Source organism: Prionailurus viverrinus, chromosome B3, assembly GCF_022837055.1.
Source record: "Prionailurus viverrinus isolate Anna chromosome B3, UM_Priviv_1.0, whole genome shotgun sequence".
Classification (NCBI taxonomy): domain Eukaryota; kingdom Metazoa; phylum Chordata; class Mammalia; order Carnivora; family Felidae; genus Prionailurus; species Prionailurus viverrinus.
In genome coordinates, this window is record NC_062566.1 from 70,340,040 (window position 1) to 70,365,350 (window position 25,311).

General features: G+C 42.8%; 1 protein-coding gene across 1 annotated transcript; it reads right to left on the reverse strand.

Moving 5' to 3' along the window:
- Positions 1-10,325: 10,325 nt before the first annotated feature.
- LOC125168542 (granzyme B(G,H)) lies at positions 10,326-13,895 on the reverse strand. Its single transcript, XM_047863662.1, has 5 exons — positions 13,763-13,895; positions 12,043-12,190; positions 11,453-11,588; positions 10,992-11,249; positions 10,326-10,509 (listed from the first exon to the last, which is right to left on the reverse strand). The coding sequence occupies exons 1-5, from the start codon at positions 13,815-13,817 to the stop codon at positions 10,339-10,341; spliced, it is 768 nt and encodes a 255-aa protein (XP_047719618.1). The 5' UTR covers positions 13,818-13,895; the 3' UTR covers positions 10,326-10,338.
- Positions 13,896-25,311: the final 11,416 nt, after the last annotated feature.

A 25,311-nucleotide genomic window follows, 5' to 3' on the forward strand; every position in this document is an offset into this window, starting at 1 on the left:
GGCTGTCTTTTTTCCATTGGATGTTCTTTCCTGCTTTGTCAAAGATGAGTTGGCCATACGTTTGTGGGTCTAGTTCTGGGGTTTCTATTCTATTCCATTGGTCTATGTGTCTGTTTTGGTGCCAATACCATGCTGTCTTGATGGTGACAGCTTTGTAGTAGAGGCTAAAGTCTGGGATTGTGATGCCTCCTGCTTTGGTCTTCTTCTTCAAAATTCCTTTGGCTATTCGGGGCCTTTTGTGGTTCCATATGAATTTTAGGATTGCTTGTTCTAGTTTCGAGAAGAATGCTGGTGCAATTTTGATTGGGATTGCATTGAATGTGTAGATAGCTTTGGGTAGTATTGACATTTTGACAATATTTATTTTTCCAATCCATGAGCAGGGAATGTCTTTCCATTTCTTTAAATCTTCTTCAATTTCCTTCATAAGCTTTCTATAGTTTTCAGGATACAGATCCTTTACATCTTTGGTTAGATTTATTCCTAGGTATTTTATGCTTCTTGGTGCAATTGTGAATGGGATCAGTTTCTTTATTTGTCTTTCTGTTGCTTCATTGTTAGTGTATAAGAATGCAACTGATTTCTGTACATTGATTTTGTATCCTGCAACTTTGCTGAATTCCTGTATCAGTTCTAGCAGACTTTTGGTGGAGTCTATCGGATTTTCCATGTATAATATCATGTCATCTGCAAAAAGCGAAAGCTTGACTTCATCTTTGCCAATTTTGATGCCTTTGATTTCCTTTTGTTGTCTGATTGCTGATGCTAGAACTTCCAGCACTATGTTAAACAGCAGTGGTGAGAGTGGGCATCCTTGTCGTGTTCCTGATCTCAGGGAAAAAGCTCTCAGTTTTTCCCCGTTGAGGATGATGTTAGCTGTGGGCTTTTCATAAATGGCTTTTATGATCCTTAAGTATGTTCCTTCTATCCCAACTTTCTCAAGGGTTTTTATTAAGAAAGGGTGCTGGATTTTGTCGAAGGCCTTTTCTGCATCGATTGACAGGATCATATGGTTCTTCTCTTTTTTTTTTGTTAATGTGATGTATCACGTTGATTGATTTGCGAATGTTGAACCAGCCCTGCATCCCAGGAATGAATCCCACTTGATCATGGTGAATAATTCTTTTTATATGCCGTTGAATTCGATTTGCTAGTATCTTGTTGAGAATTTTTGCATCCATATTCATCAGGGATATTGGCCTGTAGTTCTCTTTTTTGACTGGGTCTCTGTCTGGTTTAGGAATCAAAGTAATACTGGCATCATAGAATGAGTCTGGCAGTTTTCCTTCCCTTTCTATTTCTTGGAATAGCTTGAGAAGGATAGGTATTATCTCTGCTTTAAACGTCTGGTAGAACTCCCCTGGGAAGCCATCTGGTCCTGGACTCTTATTTGTTGGGAGATTTTTGATAACCGATTCAATTTCTTCGCTGGTTATGGGTCTGTTCAAGCTTTCTATTTCCTCCTGATTGAGTTTTGGAAGAGTGTGGGTGTTCAGGAATTTGTCCATTTCTTCCAGGTTGTCCAATTTGTTGGCATATAAGTTTTCATAGTATTCCCTGATAATTGTTTGTATCTCTGAGGGATTGGTTGTAATAATTCCATTTTCATTCATGATTTTATCTATTTGGGTCATCTCCCTTTTCTTTTTGAGAAGCCTGGCTAGAGGTTTGTCAATTTTGTTTATTTTTTCAAAAAACCAACTCTTGGTTTTGTTGATCTGCTCTATAGTTTTTTTAGTTTCTATATTGTTTATTTCTGCTCTGATCTTTATTATTTCTCTTCTTCTGTTGGGCTTAGGCTGCCTTTGCTGTTCTGCTTCTAGTTCCTTTAGGTGTGCTGTTAGATTTTGTATTTGGGATTTTTCTTGTTTCTTGAGATAGGCCTGGATTGCAATGTATTTTCCTCTCAGGACTGCCTTTGCTGCGTCCCAAAGCGTTTGGATTGTTGTATTTTCATTTTCGTTTGTTTCCATATATTTTTTAATTTCTTCTCTAATTGTCTGGTTGACCCACTCATTCGTTAGTAGGGTGTTCTTTAACCTCCATGCTTTTGGAGGTTTTCCAGACTTTTTTCTGTGGTTGATTTCAAGCTTCATAGCATTGTGGTCTGAAAGTAAGCATGGTATAATTTCAATTCTTGTAAACTTATGAAGGGCTGTTTTGTGACCCAGTATATGATCTATCTTGGAGAATGTTCCATGTGCACTCGAGAAGAAAGTATATTCTGTTGCTTTGGGATGCAGAGTTCTAAATATATCTGTCAAGTCCATCTGATCCAATGTCTCATTCAGGGCCCTTGTTTCTTTATTGACCGTGTGTCTAGATGATCTACCATTTCTGTAAGTGGTGTATTAAAGTCCCCTGCAATTACCACATTCTTATCAATAAGGTTGCTTGTGTTTATGAGTAATTGTTTTATATATTTGGGGGCTCCGGTATTCGGTGCATAGACATTTATAATTGTTAGCTCTTCCTGATGGATAGACCCTGTAACTATTATATAATGTCCTTCTTCATCTCTTGTTACAGCCTTTAATTTAAAGTCTAGTTTGTCTGATATAAGTATGGCTACTCCAGCTTTCTTTTGGCTTCCAGTCGCATGATAAATAGTTTTCCATCCCCTCACTCTCAATCTAAAGGTGTCCTCAGGTCTAAAATGAGTCTCTTGTAGACAGCAAATAGATGGGTCTTGTTTTTTTATCCATTCTGATACCCTATGTCTTTTGGTTGGCGCATTTAATCCATTTACATTCAGTGTTATTATAGAAAGATACGGGTTTAGAGTCATTGTGATGTCTGTATGTTTTATGCTTGTAGTGATGTCTCTGGGACTTTGTCTCACAGGGTCCCCCTTAGGATCTCTTGTAGGGCTGGTTTAGTGGTGACAAATTCCTTCAGTTTTTGTTTGTTTGGGAAGACCTTTATCTCTCCTTCTATTCTAAATGACAGACTTGCTGGATAGAGGATTCTTGGCTGCATATTTTTTCTGTCTAGCACCCTGAAAATCTCGTGCCAATTCTTTCTGGCCTGCCAAGTTTCAAAAGAGAGATCAGTCACGAGTCTTATAGGTCTCCCTTTATATGTGAGGGCACGTTTACCCCTTGCTGCTTTCAGAATTTTCTCTTTATCCTTGTATTTTGCCAGTTTCACTATGATATGTCGTGCAGAAGATCGATTCAAGTTACGTCTGAAGGGAGTTCTCTGTGCCTCTTGGATTTCAATGCCTTTTTCCTTCCCCAGTTCAGGGAAGTTCTCAGCTATGATTTCTTCAAGTACCCCTTCAGCCCCTTTCCCTCTCTCTTCCTCCTCTGGGATACCAATTATGCGTATATTATTTCTTTTTAGTGTATCACTTAGTTCTCTAATTTTCCCCTCATACTCCTGGATTTTTTTATCTCTCTTTTTCTCAGCTTCCTCTTTTTCCATAACTTTATCTTCTAGTTCACCTATTCTCTCCTCTGCCTCTTCAAGCCGAGCTGTGGTGGTTTCCATTTTGTTATGCATTTCGTTTAAAGCGTTTTTCAGCTCCTCGTGACTGTTCCTTAGTCCCTTGATCTCTGTAGCAAGAGATTCTCTGCTGTCCTGTATACTGTTTTCAAGCCCAGCAATTAATTTTATGACTATTATTCTAAATTCACTTTCTGTTATGTTATTTAAGTCCTTTTTGATCAGCTCATTAGCTGTTGTTATTTCCTGGAGATTCTTCTGAGGGGAATTCTTCCGCTTGGTCATTTTGGATAGTCCCTGGCGCGGTGAGGACCTGCAGGGCACTTCCCCTGTGCTGTGGTGTATAACTGGAGTTGGTGGGCGGGGCCGCAATCGGACCTGATGTCTGCCCCCAGCCCACCGCTGGGGCCACAGTCAGACTGGTGTGTGCCTTCTCTTCCCCTCTCCTAGGGGTGGGATTCACTGTGGGCTGGTGTGGCTCGTCTGGGCTACTTGCACCCTGCCAGGCTTGTGATGCTGGGGATCTGGCGTATTAGCTGGGGTGGGTAGGCAAGGTGCTCGGGGGCAGGAGGGGCAGGCTTAGATCGCTTCTCCTTAGGTGATCCACTTCAGGAGGGGCCCTGTGGCAGCGGGAGGGAGTCAGATCCGCTGCCGGAGGTTTGGCTCCGCCGAAGCGCAGAGTTGGGTGTTTTCGCGGAGCCAGCAAGTTCCCTGGCAGGAACCGGTTCCCTTTGGGATTTCGGCTGGGGGATGGGCGGGGGAGATGGCGCTGGCGAGCGCCTTTGTTCCCCTCCAAACTGAGCTCTGTTGTCAGGGGGCTCAGCAGCTCTCCCTCCCTTTGTCCTCCAGCCATCCCGCTTTCCGAGCAGAGCTGTTAACTTATGACCTCCCAGACGCTAAGTCGCGCTTGTTGTGGGAACACAGTCCGTCAGGCCCCTCCGCTTTTGCAAGCCAGACTCGGGGGCTCTGCTTGGCCGGCGTGCCGCCCCTCCGCCCCGGCTCCCTCCCGCCAGTCCGTGGAGCGCGCACCGCCTCGCCGCCCTTCCTACCCTCTTCCGTGGGCCTCTCGTCTGCGTTTGGCTCCGGCGACTCCGTTCTGCTAATCCTCTGGCGGTTTTCTGGGTTATTTAGGCAGGTGTAGATGGAATCTAAGTGATCAGTAGGACGTGCGGTGAGCCCAGCGTCCTCCTAAGCCGCCATCTTGCTGCAACTCCTGTACCACATCTTCTTTATCCATTCCTCCGTCGGTGGACATTTGGGCTCCTTCCATACCTTGGCTATTGTTGATAGTGCTGCTATAAACATTGGGATGCATGTGCCTCTTTGAAACAACATACCTGTATCCCTTGGATAAATACCTAGTAGTGCAATTGCTGGGTTGTAGGGTGGTTCTATATTTAACTTTTTGGGGAATCTCCATACTGTTTTCCAGAGTGGCTGCACCAGCTTGCATTCCCACCAGCAGTACAAAAGAGATCCTCTTTCTCCACATCCTCGCCAACGTCTGTCGTTGCCTGAGTTGTTAATGTTAGCCATTCTGACAGGTGTGAGGTGGTATCTCATTGTGGTTTTGATTTGTATTTCCCTGATGATGAGTGATGTTGAGCATTTTTTTATGTGTCGGTTGGCCGTCTGGATGTCTTCTTTGGAGAAGTGTCTATTCATGTCTTTTTCCCATTTCTTCACTGGATTGTTTTTGTTTCATTGATTGTTTGTTTCACTGGATTGGTGTTGAGTTTGATAAGTTCTTCATGGGTATTGGATACTGACCCTTTATCTGATATGTCGTTTGCAAATATCTTCTCCCATTCTGTTGGTTGCCTTTTAGTTTTGCTGATCGTTTCCTTCACTGTGCAGAAGCTTTTTATTTTGATGAGGTCCCAATAGTTCATTTTTGCTTTTGTTTCCCTTGCCCCCGGAGACGTGTTGATTAAGAAGTTGCTGTGGCCAAGGTCAGAGAGGTTTTTGCCTGCTTTCTCCTCGAGGATTTTGATGGCTTCCTGTCTTACATTGAGGTCTTTCATCCATTTTGAGTTTATTTTTGTGTCTGGTGTAAGAAAGTGGTCCAGGTTCATTGTTCTGCATGTCGCTGTCCAGTTTTCCCAGCACCACTTGCTGAAGAGACTGTCTTTATTCCATTGGGTATTCTTTCCTGCTCTGTCAAAGATGAGTTGGCCATACGTTTGTGGGTCCATTTCTGGGATCTCTATTCTGTTCCATCGATCTGAATGTCGGTTCTTGTGCCAGTACCATACTGTCTTGATGATTACGGCTTCGGAATACAGCTTGAAGCCCAGGACTGTGAAGCCTCCCACTTTGGTTCTTTTTCAAGATTGCTTTGACTATTCGGGGTCTTTTCTGGTTCCACACAAAGTTTAGGATTGTTTGTTCTAGCTCTGTGAAGAATGCTGGTGTTATTTTGATAGGGATTGCATTGAATATGTAGATTGCTTTGGGTAGTATCGACATTTTAACAATATTTGTTCTTCCTATCCAGGAGCATGGAATCTTTTTCCATTTCTTTGTGTCTTCTTCAATTTCTTTCATAAGCTTTCTGTAGTTTTCAGTGTATAGATTTTTCACCTCTTTGGTTAGATTTATTCCTAGGTACTTCATGGTTTTTGGTGCAGTTGTAATTGGGATGGATTCCTTGATTTCTCTTTCTGTTGCTTCATTGTTGGTGTATAAGAATGCAAGCGATTTCTGTGCATTGGTTTTATTTCCTGTGACTTTGCTGAACTCATGGATCAGTTCTAGCAGTTTTTTGGTGGAATCTTTAGGGTTTTCCATATACAGTACCATGTCATCTGCAAAGAGTGAAAGCCTGACCTCCTCCTGGCCGATTTGGGTGCCTTTTATTTCTTTGTGTTGTCTGATTTCTGAGGCTAAGCCTTCCAATATTATGTTGAATAACAGTCATTTTGCCTGCACTTTTAACAATATTTTCACTGGATCTAGAATTCCAGGTTGAATTCTAGAAATACGTTGCCTGTTTCTTTTTTTTCCCTTCAACTGTTTAAAAAATGTTATTTGACTGTCTTCTGACTTCTATTATTATCTGGAAGAAGCTCGTTGTTATGCTTCTTGTTTCCTGTAAAGTAGTGTATCTTTTTTTCCCCTCTACTTTCATTTTTTGATCTTTATCAGATACCAATTTGACTATTATGTGCTTAGATGTGGCTTTCCTTGTCCTACCTGAGACTCACTGAAGTTCCTGACTCTGGGGATGAGAAATGCCATCCAGCAATAGGCCTGTGATGAAAAGGAACCCATGGCTGCCCTTCTCTCGTGGTGAAATATGTTGGTTGGTCAAAAGCAGTGTCGTGTGCGATACAGATTGGTAATAAAGCTGTAAGTTCTCTAAGTCCACAAGTGTGGTAATGGAAGGCCGAGCCATCCCAATGCCCGTCCCTGAAACAAATGAGCAAGATTTGGCATTCCTCAGGCCTATCCCCCACCAGAAGCTGGCTTTGCATTTCTCTCTCCAGTCACACTGGGGCCTGACTCTTCTGGTGGGTATGTGGGGAAAGAAGGGTAGTGAAAGGAGATCTTGGGGATGAGGGGCACTTCCTTGAGGTCTTTACAGAGTTAATTTATTTTGTTTTATTTCTTAATTTTCATCACAGAGATTTTTAAGCAAGGGAAGAATTGTTTCCTCTGAGTTGGGGGTTGAGGGATATTTCCCCAGACAAAGGAGATTTGAAGGAATTGGCATGTTAAGGTGCTCACCTACTTGCATGCGAATGTGCCCATGAATAGACTGCAGCTTTACCAAGGCAGATGTTTTGAATACTTGTCAAGGAATGGCTGCCACAGGAGCCTACAGGCTTTTTCTCCAGGGGGGTGTCTGAGCAGAAGCTCATCTTTTGTTCAGGGTTGCTGATAATCCATCACAGACTGGGCATTAGAAAACATGTCAGGCTTCTTTTTAGAAAAATTAAAAAAGATGTTTATTTATTTTGAGAGAGAGAGAGAGAGATAGAGAGAGAGAATCCCAAGCAGACTCCATGCTGTCAGTGCAGAGCACAACTTGGGGCTCGATCTCATGAACCTGAAGTCATGACCTGAGCCAGAATCAAGAACTGGACTCTTAACCAACTGAGCCACCCAGGCACTCCCGTCATGTAAGGCTTCTTCCTGGCCTGGCTGTCAGGAGGCCTGGGTTCAGTCCAGGTTCTGTCCTAACTCTGGTCCCTTTAGTCAGTTATGATCTGTTTCTGGTACTTTGTCTCTCCTTCATCTCTTGAGGGAGGATAAGAGACTACAGCAAGTGTTCTCAAGCTTGTTTTAAACCACAGAACCATTTCCTCAAAGCAGCTGTGCTATGTGAACTGAATATGCAGGTGGCTGGGCAACTTTAAAGAATACTATTTTTAATTTTGCTTTCTGCATTTTCCTTTTTGTCTTTTCCTTTTTTTTCTTTAACTTTATTTATTTTGAGAGAGAGAGAGAGAGAGAGAGAGAGAGAGAGAGAGAGAGAGAGAACAAGTGGGGGAGGGGCATAGAGAAGGAGAAACAATCCCGAGCTGGCTCTGTACCATCCGTGCAGAGCACGATGTGGGGCTCAAACTCATGAACCCACGAATCGTGAGGTCATGACCTGCGCAGAGATCAAGAGTCAGACACTTAACTGATAGTGCCACCCAGGTGCCCCTCCTTTTGTCTCTGTTAATCAAGGAACCAGGTCCTTAGTATGCGTTCGATGCAGGGATTTTTTTTTAGCTCCAAATCAGAAGTTGTATGATCTCATCGCTCTTCCCTTGCAAAAGTACTCGAGGTCGTTAAAAGATTGTGTTGCTTCAGGCTTTGTGCATAAGATGTGAAAGGGCATGCCTTTGAGGGTTACATGATCCCAGAGTGTTTAGCCCATGTCACAAAAGAGGATGGTGTTGTGTATTTTTGGTGCAGGTTTTTTGGTGCAGGCTAAACCATCAGCCCAGAGCTGGGACCTTAGGCCCAGCTCCCAGGCAGTGCCCACACTAGTGGTAAGACCTTGGTGGTATGGCTCTTGCTGGTGTCTGGTGGGGTAAGCCCAGCATAGGGAGATCCTCGTTCAGCAAAAAATCACATCTAAGCCTCTGTATCGTGGCCTCCAAGCCACAAACTACCAAATGTGGAAAAGTCTAGGCAGTCTTAGGGTCTGTGGATGCAACTACGTAACCATGGGCCTAAAGGGCAGTGGTGGTTCTCCATTTTTCCACACCACGTGAGCCTCCCTGATTCTAGTTTGAGTCTGCACAGGAAGGGTCTTGCAGTCATGACTGGGATCGTTACTGGCCTGTCCAACTGGATGGGTGTTTAACTTAAGCTTAAATTGCCTTTGGGCAAATATATAATGTGGTTTTTTTCTACCATTTGAATCTATGCAATGACATTCATACCTGCTGCTTTTGAAGCAAATGTCCCCTAGGTATAGAGGGTGTTACAGTAAACAGAGTTTGGTAACTTCATGTCTAGACGCTAAATGACTAAAGTCATTTCCAAATCTATGCACTGCTGTTCTAGAGTCACATGTGATAATATTTATACAGACTGTGACCAGCAATAATAAATAAGTACAGATTCTTGATTCAGGTGGACTTCCCATAGAGATGTAGGCCGTGTGGACAGGTGTGAAGGAGGGAGAAGGGGTTAGATGATTCGGGTGAAATTCAACAGTGTCGGATTCACCTGGGCTCAAATGATAGAGCCTGCATTATGTTTCCTTCGTGTCTCCAATCAATGCCTGACACTTAATAAGTGCTCAATCAGCATTTGTTTATTGGTTGATGGAAAATATTGTGCTTTCCAGTCCTACTGCAGCGAAGAACCCTTTCAAACTCAAAAGACTGATATAGCCCAGGGTGGTCAGCAGGGAGTGTCAGCCTAGAGGCTGGCAGTGACGAGAGGGACAGGTGGAGAGGGACTTAGGCTATGGAGTGACTAGACAGCCAGTGGACCCTGAGCACATGGGGTGACATTGGGCTGGATGTGAGGAGTTGAGCTGGCCCTTCCCAGGTGATCGATGGGGCCAAGGGTTCTGGAGAGCCACCCGCCAGCCCTGTCCTCCATAGATCCTGTCTGGTGCCCTCACAGGGCAGGGGCCTCTGATGCCCCTCTCTGTGAGGGCATGGACTGGGCTGACATCTCAGTGGCGAGGCCCTGTTGGAACTCTGGGTGTTCTAGGTGGAAGGGATATGAGGAAGGGGCCGGCTCAGATCAGTGTTGTCTGGAGGGGGCAGGAGTTGTGGCCACAGAACACTCCCAGGGGTTTGGAACACTCTGAGGTATGGAGAAGAAGGGGCAGCCAGGAGACTAGAGGCTGAGCTGGCCCCTGAGCTCAGAAGAGGTCAGGGAAGGGAACTCAGTCGAGATGAGAATCAAGAGCTACTCAAGAGACCCAGCCCCACTCTGTGCCAGTATCCTTGTTTGTGGGAGAGAAATGTCCTTCCACTTCCCAATGGGGGACTATGTCCTTGGGCCACAGCCCAAGACTGGGCAAGCGTGGTTTCTAGTACCCATGTTGTTATCCTTCCTCCCTGCCAGAGAACACAGGGGAAAGAGGTAAGAACTTCACCCTGAGCTCCAGGACCAGAGAGGTTCATGCTTTCTCCTGATGGTGCCCAGCTTCAGCCCTGGCAGAAGAGCAGGCTCTGGGGAGACAGGTGTGGGTGAGAGGGAGCTGGAAGGAAATTTTCATGGGGTTGAGGGGGGCGGTGGGGGAAGGAAGAAGAAGAGGAAGCAGAAAACAGCAGAATTGTGTCACTGGCCTTCTAAGCACAGAGTGGATGCCAGGGAAAGAGGGTCGGTAAACACACACAAGAAACCAGCCCTTCACACTCAGTTGAGAGACATTTATTTGACAGCTGGCACCTTCCCTCCCACCCTCCCTAGTGTGATTCTAGATCAGCTTCAGAGCAAATAGTCTGGTTCCTGCCGGAAGAGGCCTCTCATCGTTTTCTTTATCCAGGGCAGGAAACTTGTGACTTTAGTGTAGACCCGTGGAGATGCCCTATCTTTTAGTCCATAGGAGACGATGCCCTGAGCCACATTGTTACACAGGAGAGGGCCCCCAGAGTCCCCCTGTGGACGGAGATGGGGAAGGAGTGAGCCAGCTCTCCTGCTGTCCCTGCCCTCCCTGTGCCCACTCCCCAACCTCACCCCCCACACCGCCCTCCCCAGCCCCTTTGAGAAGGGTGCTTTGTGTGGCCTTCATGGGAAGTCAGGAAGTCTGAGGGCAGGGCAGGCCTGGACATGGTCCCTGCTTCACTTCACCCCAGGTGGCAGCTTCCTCTCCTCCCCTGGTCCCAGATCCTCTGCTGGGGACTGCTGGCTTCACTCTCCTCTTTAGACCCCCCTCCCCCAAAGCAGGTGGGCGGGGCTGCTCCTCAGCATGGAGGAGGAGCCCAGTACCCCAGGCGGGTGCCAGCTATGAGGAGCCCCCTGTTTTTCTCACCACTGCACGCCCAGGGCGCACAATTTTCTAACATCGGTGCCCTGGCACGGGGCAGAGTGCTGCCAATCCCTCCTTCTGGAGGAGCACTGTGTTTGGATCCATCGCTCACCTGAAAGGAAGACTTCTTTTCCTTTGGGTCTCCCACGCAGAGCTGAGTTTTGTGGTTGTAATAATTGGGGAAGCGGGATTTGCACTCCTGATCCTCCTGCATGATCAGCTCTACCTCCTGCAGTGTGTCTGGGTATCTTCCCGTGGCCACCCGTCCCCAGCCGGCCACACTGCACACCTGTCCTGGCCTCACCCGGTCCTTGCCTTTGGGCAGGCCCAGGGGCCTCACAGCTGCAGTCAGCTTGGCCTTTTTCACCAGCTGATGGAAAGAAACAAGAGGGGCCAGCTCAGTCAGTGGTCTCTGGGCCCAGGTACTCTATGCGGCTGCCCTGTCTTCCTTCTCCCCTGAGCCACTGAGACTGGTCAGGTGGCCAGGCCAGGTATGAAGGAGGGGACAGGTCCCAGTGGGAGAGGAGACAATGTGGACCCAGGAGAGCGAGGGCAGTGGGGAGGTCTCCTTACCTGCAGTAACATGATGTCGTTGGAGTAGTTCTTTGGATTATAGTCTGGGTGGGGGATGGCTCTTCTCACGGGGATGATCTGCTGGGTCTTCTCCTGCTTCTTGATGTTGTGGGCCCCCAGGGTGACGTTGATGGAGCTGCACGAGAGCAGAGTGGGCAAGGGGGTGTGGGGTCACAGGACCTAGCCCAGGATCCATGAGGGCAGGTGGCAGCTGGGGTGGGCAGGATTGGAGCCGAGGGGAAACTGAGGCAACAGAAGGGCCCAGGTTTGAGCTGTCTGTGCCTTCTGCTTCTCAGTAGCTGAGGTAGGATTCTGGAGCCGTTGCTGACCATGCCGGTGGTTCTCAGGGGACAGTTCCCCAGAGAAACGTGAAATTGCATGACTTTGCATTCAGAGGTCAATGCAGGCCCCACCTCTTCAGCAATGCCCCTAGCTCTGGCCTCCCCTCTCCCCACAATGTACGGCCCTCCCTCACTCCCTTTCAGGAGGCCTCCTGACTCCTGTCTTCCTTGGAGCCCTGGGAGCTCCCATTGCAGAAGGCAGGGCTCCCCGCTGGGCTTTTCAGGGCTGTGCTGGCTGCTGCTCCTCACCTTCCCCAGCAGTGAGCGGCTGTCAGCACGAACTTCTCTTGTATCAGGAACCCACCACACTTACTGCACACCTCCCTATTCTGGATCCACAGATGTGCCATGTAGGGCCGGGAGTGGGGCTTGGCCTCATGTCCCCCGATGATCTCCCCTGAAGGAAAAATCTGTTCTGCTCCCGTGCACCCACTGAATCCACAGAGCAGCGTGGCCTGGATCTGGGAGGGCCATGGAGGGGGCCTCAACTTCCTCCTCTGGGAAGGGGATGGGTAGTAGTCTTGGTCTGTGAATCTATCTTCTACATATAATTGGAGGTGAGCATACCTGTCTTTGGGATAGCCAAGTTCTAGAGGCTCCTGAAAACTCCTTTCCTGACTTTGCTTTGTTTCAACTGAGTTTCTAAGGCCCCTGTCATCCTGTGAAGTCTAGGATGTTGCTGCTTTTCCAGTGGCTAGGATTTAAGTTTAGGGATCTAGATGTTGTCTGACATAGTCTATTTGCTAGGGCATGACATGGAGCAGGTGCCTAGTAAGTGTTGGTTGGCTGCCTGAAGGCGTGGCTCCCCAGTGAGCCTCTTGGAGGAGGGTCGGTAGGGCTACTGCTGGTAGGATTCTGGAAAGCAGGGAAGTTTAGGTCTTCCAAGCTCATCTTTGAAAAAGTTGAGCCACAGCCTTCAACAAGTACAAAAAGATTGAGATCATACCGTGCATATTTTCAGAACACAATGCTATGAAACTTGAAATCAACCACAAGAAAAAATTTGGAAAGGTAACAAATACTTGGAGACTGAAGAACATCCTACTAAAGAATGAATGCGTTAACCAAGAAGTTAAAGAGGAAATTAAAAAGCTCATGGAAGCCAATGAAAATGATAACAACACAACCCAAAACCTCTGGGATGCAGCAAAGGCGGTCATAAGAGGAAAGTATATAGCAACCCAGGCCTTCTTAAAGAAGGAAGAAAGATCTCAGATACACAACCTAACCTTACACCTTAAAGAGCTGGAAAAAGAACAACAAATAAAACCCCAAACCAGCAGAAGACAGGAAATAATAAAGATCAGAACAGAAATCAATGCTATTGAAACCAAAAAAAACCCCAGTAGAACTGATCAATGAAACCAGAAGCTGGTTCTTTGAAAGAATTAACAAAATTGATAAACCACTAGCCAGTTTGATAAAAAAGAAAAAGGAAAGGACCCAAATAAATGAAAGAGGAGAGCCACTAACACGCTGGGAAGAAAAGCAGAGTTGGAGAAAGGGGACAGACTTGGGACAGAGCAAAGGCCACAGCAATCTTGTGGGGACAGTGATCCCACGAACTCTGGATGCAGCTGAGCCCCGGGATTCTCTCCCAAGCAGATGCTTCAGGAAGCACCTGGCTCATCTCACTCGGAAGCCAGGCCTACTCTTCCCTTTGCAGGGGGATTTATTATGTTCTCTTCCAGTTCTCATCCTCTGCTAGGAAAGTTCCATTTCCAGATGGCAAAGGTAGAGCCTGGGGAGGGGACAGTTTTCCCTGGCTCTTCTGGAGACCAGCCTTCTGCCCTGGCCATTCCTGCTGGTAGCTAATTCAGCATCATACTTGAGAGTGTGAGGCAGGATGAAGCCTGGGGTTCCGAATGTTCCTGGTGGATAGATGGATCAGGGGTGTGCAGAAGGGGCAGGAGAGCTCTACCCACGGTGGGATGGGGTCGGGCCTCTGAGGGTTGTGGTGGTCACTCACCTGCCTTTGCCCTAGAAGGCAGGAAAAAGACCAGTAGGAGCAGGAGAGGCTGCATCTTCCCAGGAAGGCTGCTCAGGTCGGAGATGCTGGTGCTTTCTCTGTGCTCTCTTTTAGCTCCCACCAGAGGAAGCGGGTAGAGATGGGCTCATTGACCTTGAACTCCCCTCTGGTTTTGTGGTGCTTCATCTTCGATGGCTTTCTACGAAAGCTTCCCTGCCCCCACTCCCTCTGTCTGATGGTGTTCCCTGGGTGGTTGTGTGAGAATCGTGCTGTGACCACATCAGAACCCACACCAGTTGACTCAGACCTGACCACTTGTTCCTCCCAGAATAGGAAACCAAAGGTACCATGTTGGGGCTGAAGGTTGTGGTATCAACCTGTAGAGGTACTAGAGTCCAGAACCTGAATCCCCAGTGATAAGACCACCAATGCCTCATTTCCATGCTGCTGCTAAGTTCATGAGGATAATTTCTTTAGTAGAAGTGTATGTAGACCCTTGTCTGTATGCTCAAACGTATTAGAGATGTGTCTCCTTCCCTCAGAGGGCTGATGGTCTGGTGGAGGAGACAGAAACAGCAGTGATCAGGATCCAGTCTGGTAAGCGCCATGGTAGAGGGATACACAAGACGGTAAGAGAGCATGACTACTACCTACTAAATCCATACAGTAACCCATTCATCATTGCACCTTCTTTCCTAGGGATTTTTAGCATCTGTTTTTAAATTACAAAAATGCTCAGTGTGATAAAGCTCATCTCTCCTGTCAATGTTTGTTTTAAAATTATTTTTAAATGTTTATTTATTATTGAGAGACAGAGACACAGAGCATGAGCAGGGGAGGGTTAGAGAGTGGGGGAGACACAGAATCCGAAACAGGCCTCAGGCTCTGAGCTGTCAGCACAGAGCCCGATGTGGGGCTCAAACTCACAAACTGCAAGATCATGACCTGAGCCGAAGTTGGTTGCCCAAACGACTGAGCCACCAAGGCGCCCCTCTCCTGTCAATGTTTTTAACAAAAGTCCTGCACCTAATACGTATTGGTTTAAATTAATGGACCACTGTGACCTAGATGTTGAATCACTGATTAAGCCTAGGTCATTCCTACTTTGGGTGGACTGGGGTCAGTCCTACCCAAATCATAAGAAGTCCAGGTTGGTTCAAAGAAGTCCAGGTTACTAGATTGCCAATACCATATGAAGTGGGAAAGCGTGCTGGGCAATCAAAGACCAATAGTTGTCCTTTCAGTATTCTCTGTCCTCTGTCCAGAGAGCCACACTCTTGATATAGCAGGCTTGGCACATAATAGATTCACATTTGCTAACCAAACTCTGTTGCTGATCTCACTATAATGGATGGGAGGGACCAATTTTTTGTAAACAGCCAAGCCCAATTCTGTTTAAAGAACAACTAAGTAGGGGCATCTGGGTGGCTCAGTCAGTTGAGTGTCTGACTCTAGATTTTGGTTCAGGTCATGATCCCAGGGTTGTTGGATAAAGCCCCATGTTAGGCACTATGCTGAGCGTGGAACCTACATGGGATTCTCTCTCCCTCTGCCCATCCCCCCTACATGTGCACTCTCACAGCACTCTCTCTCTCTCTTTCTTAAAAAAAAAAGAACAACTAAGTATCTCTGAGTGGTTAGAATCTCGTGATTTATGTTTCCATATCTACATTTTCTGTATTTTACGATTTTTCTATGAGGAATATTATGTATAAAAAGATATAATTCCAGTGTTAATATCCTCCTTATCAAATCAAGTATATTTTTCAAAGCTACTTTTTTTGAACTTAGCTTGCCCAGTAGTGGACATTTAAAAAATAAAAGTATCTTTCTGATTATAGTGGTAATATATGTTCATTAAGAAAATTTGGAAAGTAGAAAGAAAAAATGTCACTCATTTGTCCGTCTCTTACTGATAGACTGTTACCATAAGCAGTGCATTTTAAATACCTGGAATCCAAGTACATATACAATGTAGTTTTTTTTTAATCCTCACTTAACCCTATAGCTTAGGTATTTTCTTTATGCTCTTAAGAATCTATTAGCAATATCACTATAGTCTCTCTTTCCTAGTTGTTAAAAAATTTAGCACGCAATTATTTTCTAAAATTGTTGGAAAATTTGAAAAATAACTTAAGCAAAGAGAAGACAATTAAAATTATATGATTTCTCATCATTCATTGATAATCATCTTTAATGTCTTGAAGTATGATCTAATATATTTTTCTTTCATGTATATCTACATTTAAATTTTTTATTTTTATTTTTTTTAGATTTTTTCAATTTTATTCATTTATTTTGAGAGAGAGAGAGAGAGAAGAGAGAATCTCAACCAGGCTCCACACTGATAGTGCAGAGCCCAGTATGGGGCTTGATCTCTCTCATGAACTGTGAGATCGTGACCTGAGCTGAGATCAAGAGTTGGACTCTTCACTGACTGAGCCACCAGGCACCCCACCTGCATTTTTTAAAATTAAAAAAGGATTATGCTAAACATGAGGCTATGACTCAATTAAAAATTGAGGTGCTATGTGAAATTCACATAACATAATTCATTAAAGTGTACAATTCAGTGGGATTTAGTGCATTCAAAATGTCGTGTGACTACCACCGTTTCTAGTTTCAAAATTTTTCATCACCCCAGAACATCCGTCCATCCCATTCATAACTTAATGGGTACTTAATAACTTTCCATTCTCCCTTCCCCACCCCTGCCTGGTCTACTAGCGACCACTAATCTTTCTGTTTCCATGGATTTGCATATTCTGGATATTTCATATAAAAATTATCATGTAATATATGACCTGGCTTATTTTTTTTTAATGTTTTTTATTTTTGAGAGAGAGAGAGAGAGAGAAACAGCATGAGCAGGGGAGGGGCAGAAAGAGAGGGGGACAGAAGATCTAAAGTGGGCTCTGCCCTGACAGCAGAGAGCCTGAAATGGGGCTCAGGACCATGAGTCATGAGATCATGACCTGATCTGAAGTCGGATGCTTAACTGACTGAGCTACCCAGGTGGCCCAATGTCTGGCTTTTTTGTAAGCATTACTACTTCTCCACATCTTCATCAATACTTGTTATTTTTCATTTTTTTATTATAGCTATCCTAGTGTGAATGGGGTTGTAGCTTGTGGTTTTGATTTACATTTCCTTATGACTAATTATGTTTAGCATCTTTACCTATGCTTGCTGGTCATTTGTACATCTTCCTTGGAGGAATGTCAGTTCAAGTCCTTTGCCCATTTCTCAATGGAGTTGTTTGTCCTTTTGTTGTTGAGTTATAAGAGTTCTTTATATATCCTAGATACTAAACTTCTATCAGATGTAATTTGCAAATATTTCCTTCCATTCTGTAGACTGTATTTTTATTTTTTAATTTTCACTTTCTTGACACTATTCTTTTGTGTGAAAAATTTAAAAATTTTTAATGAAATCCAATTAATCTATTTTATCTTTTGTTGTTTGTGCTTTTGGTATCAAATCTAAGAATCCAGTATCAAGTCAGAGGTCATGAAGATTTACCCTATGTTTTCTTCTAAGAGGTTTATGGTTTGACTCTTATATTTAGGCTGTTGACCCATTTTGAATTGATTATTGTGTATGGAGTGAGGTAGGGGTTCAACTACATTCTTTCCATGTAGTTATCTGTTTGTCTCAGCAACATTCATTGAAGGTACTATTCTTCCTCCACTGAATAGTCTTGGCACCATTGTCAAAATCAATTGGCCATAGATGTTTGAGTTTATTTCTGGACCCTCAGTTCTAGTCCAGTCATCTATATGTCTATCTTAATGCTGCTACCACACTATTTTTGATTGCTATATCTTTGTAATATGTTTTGAAACCAAGAAGTGTGAGTCCTCCAACTTAGTTTTTCTTTTTAAATATTTTAGCTTTAAATATTTTAAATATTTGGGGCTCCTTGCAATTCCACTTGAGTTTTAGAATTGGCTCTCCCATTTCAGCAGAAAAGATCATTGGAATTTTGACAAAGATTGCTTTGACTCTGTAGATCACTTTGGGGAGTATTACCATCTTAACAATATATGCCTTCCAATCCATGAACATGGGATGCCATTACATTTAATTAGTTCTTCTTTAATTACTTTCAGCAATGTTGTAATTTTCAGTGTATAATTTGTTCACCTCCTTGGCTAAATTAAATTTAGTCCTAGGTATTTTATTCTTTTGAATGGTATTGTAAGTGGAACTGTTTTTAAAATTTCCTTCTTGATTTTTCATTGCTGGTGTATAGAAACAACTGATTTTATATTTTACCTGCAATTTGTTGAATTCATTTTACTAACTTGTATTCAGCTCCCTCCCATGTTCTTATTGTCAGAAATTACACTTTTATACATGTGTACACATTAATATAGCTGGGATCTGGCTCCAAATCTGTGATCTTATCCACAGCTCTATAAATGTCATCATATATGTATATATATAGACATATATATTTATGTGTGCTTACAGTTCTTTCATGGTCTAGTGGCTAGGATATACTTACATGTGCTGTGTGTATAGTTGTATGTTTTTATTTGTTTTGATCCCTTCAGTTTTTCTTTCTGACCATGATTTTGGTACATTGTTGTTTCAGGAGGATTTTTAGTGTTCAAACAGAAACTGTGTGAAGTCAACTATTTTCCCCTCATTATGAAGTAGTCAAGATCTTTAAGATATTCTGCTACAGAGGTCTTTGTGGGTAACCACATGTGAGAAGACATGACTTCAAGGGTAATGGGAACCCAGAGGGAGTTATTTCCTTTGTGTGAGGATGAGTATCATGTTAGTGGTGTATGTTATTTGGCTGGGGAATATTCATCCACAATTGTGACTAAATTTAAATCCAAAGTAGCACCCCAGATTGGCATCAAGACCTGGGAGGGGGTGACTGCTGGGCATGCCTGGCTAGACTGCGCCAGGCACAGAGTCAAAAAAGAGTCTCATACCACATGTGTGGTCTCTAAGCTAAGAGCTGAATGAATTTTAAGGGTCATCATGGGCTTGAAAACTCAGTGTGTTGCAGTAACCATGATGCTCTGAAATTTAGAAGTTGTTCTCCATTTTTCTGTCACCATGAAAGCCTCCCTACTCTGGTATGATTTAAGGAAGATAAGGAAATGTGGTATCTCCTCCATGTCAGAGTTTATATTGAACTTTATACCCCATAGGATACCCTAAGTGTAAACCATAAATAAATGGCTGCCCCGGTTATATATTTTCCTTCCTGCATCTCTCCTGCATCCAGAAGTAGGTCTCCAGTGACATCAGAATTATTAACTCTAATCCTAGGGTCAAATGTGACAACATACATGAAAACTGGACGTTGTAAGACAAATATTAACCTTGAATAAGATGACTTTCATTTGTGTGGATTTCCCACACAGATTCAGTCTAATCCAACCAACCTGATCAAGGAAGGAGATTTAGGGAAATTCTGATGATTGTCCTTTGGCCTTAAGTTTCATGAGGGCATGGAAAGTGCCTGCCATGCTCACTTCTGAGCCTCTCATTTATTATGAGCACATAATAGGTGCTCAGTATCTCTTGTTTGCTGATTGATAGCAAAAGTAATGCTGTTAAGTTCCAGTGCAAAGTTGCTTTCCCTTGCTCAACAGATGGCTATAGCCATCTTAGATGGATCTTAGACCAGAAGCCATGTTACCATGGGTGATCAAAAGACTGGCCGAAAGGGGCCAAAGCTGTGAGTGAATGGTCTATGAGTGAACTCTGAGCCTATGGAGGATGTGGGACTGGGTGTGAGGGGCTCAGCCACACAGGAGGTGTGGAAAAGAGTCAGGCTGGGTCATAACATGGCAAGGAGTTATGAGGAGGTGGTGAGAGGTAGAAGAGAGAAAGAAGCAGAAGGCAGAGGAGCAATGTGAGCAGAGGGAACAGAGGCAGACTTGGCCCATAGGTGCTACCCAGTGATTATTGAATAAATAAAGGATAAATCATTTCATTCTAGAAATGGATATTTACTAAGGCTGTGGCAGCCTCCATGCAGGGAGATCTGGACTCTTCCCCAGAGACAATGGTCAGTCACAGAGGGCACTTTGCTTGGTCCCTGGTTTTATTGATCTCTTTTTCCAGGCTAGGAAGCTCAGGATCTTGAAGACCTGGAGGTGTTCCATTTTTCATCCAAAGGAGATGTGTTCTGTCTTCACAGGGGGGTACTTCATGGTACAGGGGGGTACTTCATGTTCTAGGATTTTCTCAGTGGTGTCTTGTCATGAATAGTTATTGATTATTCTTCTTGTGGAGAGCATAAGCAGGGGAGGAACAGAAAGAGAGGGAGAAAGAGAATTCCAAGCAGGCTCTGCACAACTAGCACAGAGCCCGTTGAGAGGCTAGATCTCACAAACCATGAGAAAATCATGACCTGCACTGAAAACAAGAGTCAGGAGCTCAACCGACCGAGCCACCCAGATGTCCATTAATGCTTTTGTTTTTTGGGAGTGAGAGCCTGCAAATAACCAGTTAATGTTTTTAGCCTGGTTTTCTATAGGGTTCCTAAAAATCCTATTTATGTTTATACCATACTCTATTTTGTGGATATACCATATTAATGATTCCCTACTTTGTTATATAGGCCATTTCTAATTTTTGACAATATTAAATAAAATTGAGAGTAATATCTTTATGCTCAAAGTTTATTGTTTATTGTAGCCTCTGTGTGTGTGTGTGTGTGTGTGTGTGTGTGTGCGCGCGCGCTTTGGGTTCTGCTTTTTACTCCCAGTGGTAGAATGGTTGTGTCATATCATATAAACATTCTAAAAAATGATATTGGAACACTGAACTGTTTCTCTTTTTTCTTGGGAAACCCACAAAGAAAGACAAAGACACCTAGGATCCTGGCTCATCAAGCACTCTCTGGTTCTTGCCTGGCCATGGTCATTACCACAGTGTGGTACTGTTTCTTCCTTGTGCCTCTCACCCCTAGGATCTTGCCTTTACACCATTAGACAGGGCCAGGGTTCCCACCAGGTGCTAGCAATTTAGGAGGATGAACATGAGGGTAAACCCACCTTGTGAGGATCAGGGGATGGTTGGGGGGACTTTCATCCCTTCTCTTGCTCCAGCCTCAGTCCCTTATCTGCTGGGTCAGAACATCTCCCTTAGCTGGTTTCTCAGGTCTTTCCCTTTCTTTTTCCATTATTCTCTAGCCTATCAAATAACAATTTGAAGTGGAGAAGTCCCATTGGATATTTATAGTTTCCTCTAAGTGGTACAGGATTCCCCTAAATGTAGCAAAGGGGATTTTTAAAATTCAGGAAGAGGCTATTAGGAAAGAGTTTACACACCAGATTGGATTAACTGCTTATAGGAGTCATCACGCGAAGAAAACCAACCTATGACAAATTTGGGTATTTCTCACTGAGATTAAATGGTTTTTCTACATGTTACCAGGAGAGGAGTCCACTAAAATGTAGTCGTTGAATGATTTTCTGTGATTTTGTCAGGTAAAGAATAACTGCCAAAAAGATAGGGCAATGGCTTGGGAAAATAATTATAATTATGGCCCTCACAGGAGAAAATGAATCAGGTTACTTGAATAAATACAAAAGTAATATGCCGACTTCTATCTTTAGCTTTAGTGGGCCAGGTTAGTTAGTCTAACCCTCTGAACGAAAAAGAGGGGAGAAAAATTTTTTAAAGCACTGGTGAAACTGACAAGACAGCGGAGAACTGTCAGGTTAAATTTTGGATTTAATTCTGAAACCCAGAAAGGCAAGCAGAAGTCAAAGCAACACAAAGCATTTTTTGCCCTGAAGGTATTTGCCATCTGAACAATTTGGCCCTAGTTTTGGTGATTTCTTGTGGCAAGAAGGATAAAAGTCAAAGCCCTGGGCTTAAGCAATATGGAGAATCAAGTAGAAAACTCCCTCACTCAAGTCTGATGTCCCATGGGCTCTCCTTTAGCATAAAGGTAAAGTGGAATGAAATCTATCCCCACCAGAGAAGACAGCCTTGGTACTGAATAAAGTAGAGAAACAGCTAAAAGGGAAAAACAACCAAACCCTGAGAAGAAGTTGTGACCAAGGGCCAACCTTCCTGAAGATTTACAGCCTAGGTTCTCATTGACTGGACAGACAGTGTCGAAAGCAGTGGTCTTGATTTTCTGGTGGTTTTGAAGGGAAATGCCCCCAGGTACCACGCAGAAGCAATCGTGAATCCTCTCCAAAGGAGACTTTTTTTTTTTTTTTTTTAATGTTTAGTTTTGAGAGAGAGAGAGAGAGAGACAGAATGTGAGCTGGGGAGGGGAAGAGAGAGGAGACACACAATCCGAAGCAGGATCCAGTCTCTGAGCTGTCAGCACAGAGCCCGATGAGGGGCTTGAACCCATTAAGGGTGAGATCATGAACTGAGCTGAAGTCGGATGCTTAACTGCCTGAGCACCCAGGCGCCGAAGGAGACATTTTTATTCTAGGCCTTGGAAATCCTTCCATCCTCTACTCTCCCCCAATATCTTTTTAAAAGTGGCGAGCTGCACATAATCAAAATGCCAAAGAACACAAGAAAACATGACACCATGAAGAAGAGTCAACAGAAATAACACTTAGCAGGAACAGGTCAGCAAGTACTTGAGATGTTGGAATTATCTGGCACATATCATGTGCAAACTTAAAAATAATTGTAAAGAACAGGAAAATATGAAGTGTCATAACAGGTTTGATAAACGGGACTTGCAAAAATAATAAATGCAATAACAAAATTAAAAATTAAATGGATGGTTTGGCTTACAGACAGAAGACAATAGAAAAAAGCATTACTAGCTGGAAGAAATATCAGAAGAAGTTATTAGAGTACAATACGGAAAAAAAAAAACTAAACTAATCTAGTTACCAGGAACTATTAAAAGAAAATGAACATTGTCTATACAAAATGATCACAATTTCTAATAGTGCTTAAAAAATAGGCTGGAATTAAAATGCAAAAATGTTGGGAGAGGGTAATTGAGATTAAAGTTCCTAATTTCTTTTATTTTCAGGGAGGAGGGTAAGCCTGATTAAATTTAGTCTTTGATAAGTTAAGGAAACATAATGTACTTTTATGTAATCACTAAAATAATATAATATGTATATATATATATTAAAAAAATTTTCTTTTCAACGTTTATTTATTTTTGGGACAGAGAGAGATAGAGCATGAACGGGGGAGGGGCAGAGAGAGAGGGAGACACAGAATCGGAAACAGGCTCCAGGCTCTGAGCCATCAGCCCAGAGCCTGACGCGGGGCTCGAACTCACAGACCGCGAGATCGTGACCTGGCTGAAGTCGGAAGCTTAACTGACTGCGCCACTCAGGCGCCCCTATAATATGTATATTTTGAATAAAAATGTATACATATTTTGAAATATGTATCTCTTTCAAATTAGTAGAAGAGAAAAAAGGAAAGGTAAAAAGTAATCTATCCTAGAAAAGGTAAAAAAGAAGAGGGAAAAAACATAGAATAGTTGGGGACAAATAAACAGCATATTAAAAGAGTACACCAATGACTATATTAAAGGTAAACATACAGAATGCTCCAGTCAAAACTCAAAGAATGTCAGATCAACTATGAAAACAAAACATAAATATGTTTTCTGTGCAATAAACAGGTTTAAAAAGTTGAAAGGAAAAGAAAGGAAATGAATACACCATTGATAGTAACCATAGAAAACCATTATAGGTGTATTCATACCAGACAAAATCGCCTTTAATATAAAGCATCTGTAAAAATAAATAGGGCTGTTTCACCAACAGGTTCATCAATAAATAGGTTAAGTTCATCAGGAAGACATAATGATTTAAAATTTTAATGTGCCTAATTTTATGGCAAGAAAATACATAAAACAAAAACACAAAGAACTTCAGGGGAGATAAATAGTCTCAGGAATTGATAGCATAAGTAGACATCCCCCCCCCCCCAAATCAGTAAGAATGATTTAAACAAAACAAAGGACAAATTGGACCTAATATACATATTTGGAACATTGCACCCACCCCAGTGCAGAATATGTTGTCTTTATAAGTATGCAGAAAACATTTTCCAAAATTGGTCATATACTGACCAAAAAGCAAATTTTGAAAAATTCCAAAAACATAAATCTTGGGACTTTTTTCTGGCCACAACATAATTAATCTAGAAATCAATAAAATGGCAGCTAGAAAAATCCTTATAATATTAGAAAAAAACCCCATACTCTTAAATAACCCACAAGTCAAAATTCAAAAAGAAATTAAAAATTGTGTTGAATAATAACAATAGCAGTTCTTTTTTTCCCCAATATATGAAATTTATAGTCAAATTGGTTTCCATACAACACCCAGTGCTCATCCCAAAAGGTGCCCTCCTCAGTACCCATCACCCACCCTCCCTTCCCTCCCACCCCCCATCAACCCTCAGTTTAACAATAGCAGTTCCTAATAAAAGTTGGGGAATGCAGCTACAGCAAGTGGAGGAAAAGTTTATAGTCTTAAAACTCACATATTAAAAAAACCTGAAATTGTATATCTGAAGAAGTTAGAAATTAAAAGTGAAAAAAATCAATGAAGCATGAGGAAGAAAGCAGAAGTTAATGAAATCACAGGCAAACATACAATAGAGAGGTTTAATAAAGCAAAGATTAATTATTTGAAAAGGTTAATAAAATTGACAAACCTTGGGAGAAACTAATCAAGGATAAAAGAGAGACGGAGCAAATATTTAATATTATGAACTAAAAAGGGAGTATTTTTACAAATGCTGCAGGCCATTAAAAGATAAGCCAAGAATATTATAAAAAATCTTTGTGCTAACAAATTTAAATTTCAGACAAAATAGAAATATCACTGCCTAGCCCCTATTCAAGAAGAAATTGCAAATTTAGGTAATCCTGGAACTGGTAAAGAAATTGCATTAGCAATCAGCAATTTTCCACATAGAGAACTGATCTAGATGGCTTTATTATTAATTTTTACTAAAATTCAAGGAAGGAAAACTTTTAATCTATACAAACTCTTCCAGAAAAGAGGTAAAGAAGGAACATTACCCATCTCACTTTATAAGGCTGGCACAGCCTCGATACAAATAACAGAATAAGAAAGAAAATTTACAGGTCAATCTCCTTCATGATTCATAGACACAAAAACTCTGCCCCAAGTATGAGCTCTTGAAATTCGTCCAACAATATATAAAAAGGTCAATATACCACAGGCAGGTTAGGTTTACACAAAGAATACAGATCTCATTGAACCATAAGAAAGATCAATGAATGTAATTTGCCACAAAACAGATCTAAGAGAAAAGTCATAGAGTTATTTCAATAAACAGAAGAGCAGTTAATGTAATTCAACATCCACTCATGATGACAAAGATATCCTTTTACCAGACCAAAATGGAAAGACATTTCCTTAATCTAATGAACGGTGTTCATAAATCCTCAGAAACCCTTTACTCAGCTCCTCATCTAGTAAGAAAATTGCTGCTTCCGCCTTTCCCACAAGAATGCAGGAAAGTCCTTCTCTCTAGGCTTCATAGCATACAGACTGTGTGATACTGGTATTCTCCTCCCGGCTATTTTC

What these genes read in the sequence shown, in the direction of transcription:
- LOC125168542 (XM_047863662.1), bottom strand. Translation starts at nt 13,817, where the DNA reads ATGCAGCCTCTCCTGCTCCTACTGGTCTTTTTCCTGCCTTCTAGGGCA. An exon ending in GCCTTCTAGGGCAAAGGCAG is followed by an intron (nt 12,191 to 13,762) that starts GTGAGTGACCAC and finishes TTTTTCCTTCAG; the next exon opens with GGGAGATCATCGGGGGACAT. An exon ending in AAAAGAAGTCTTCCTTTCAG is followed by an intron (nt 10,510 to 10,991) that starts GTGAGCGATGGA and finishes CTCCGTCCACAG; the next exon opens with GGGGACTCTGGGGGCCCTCT.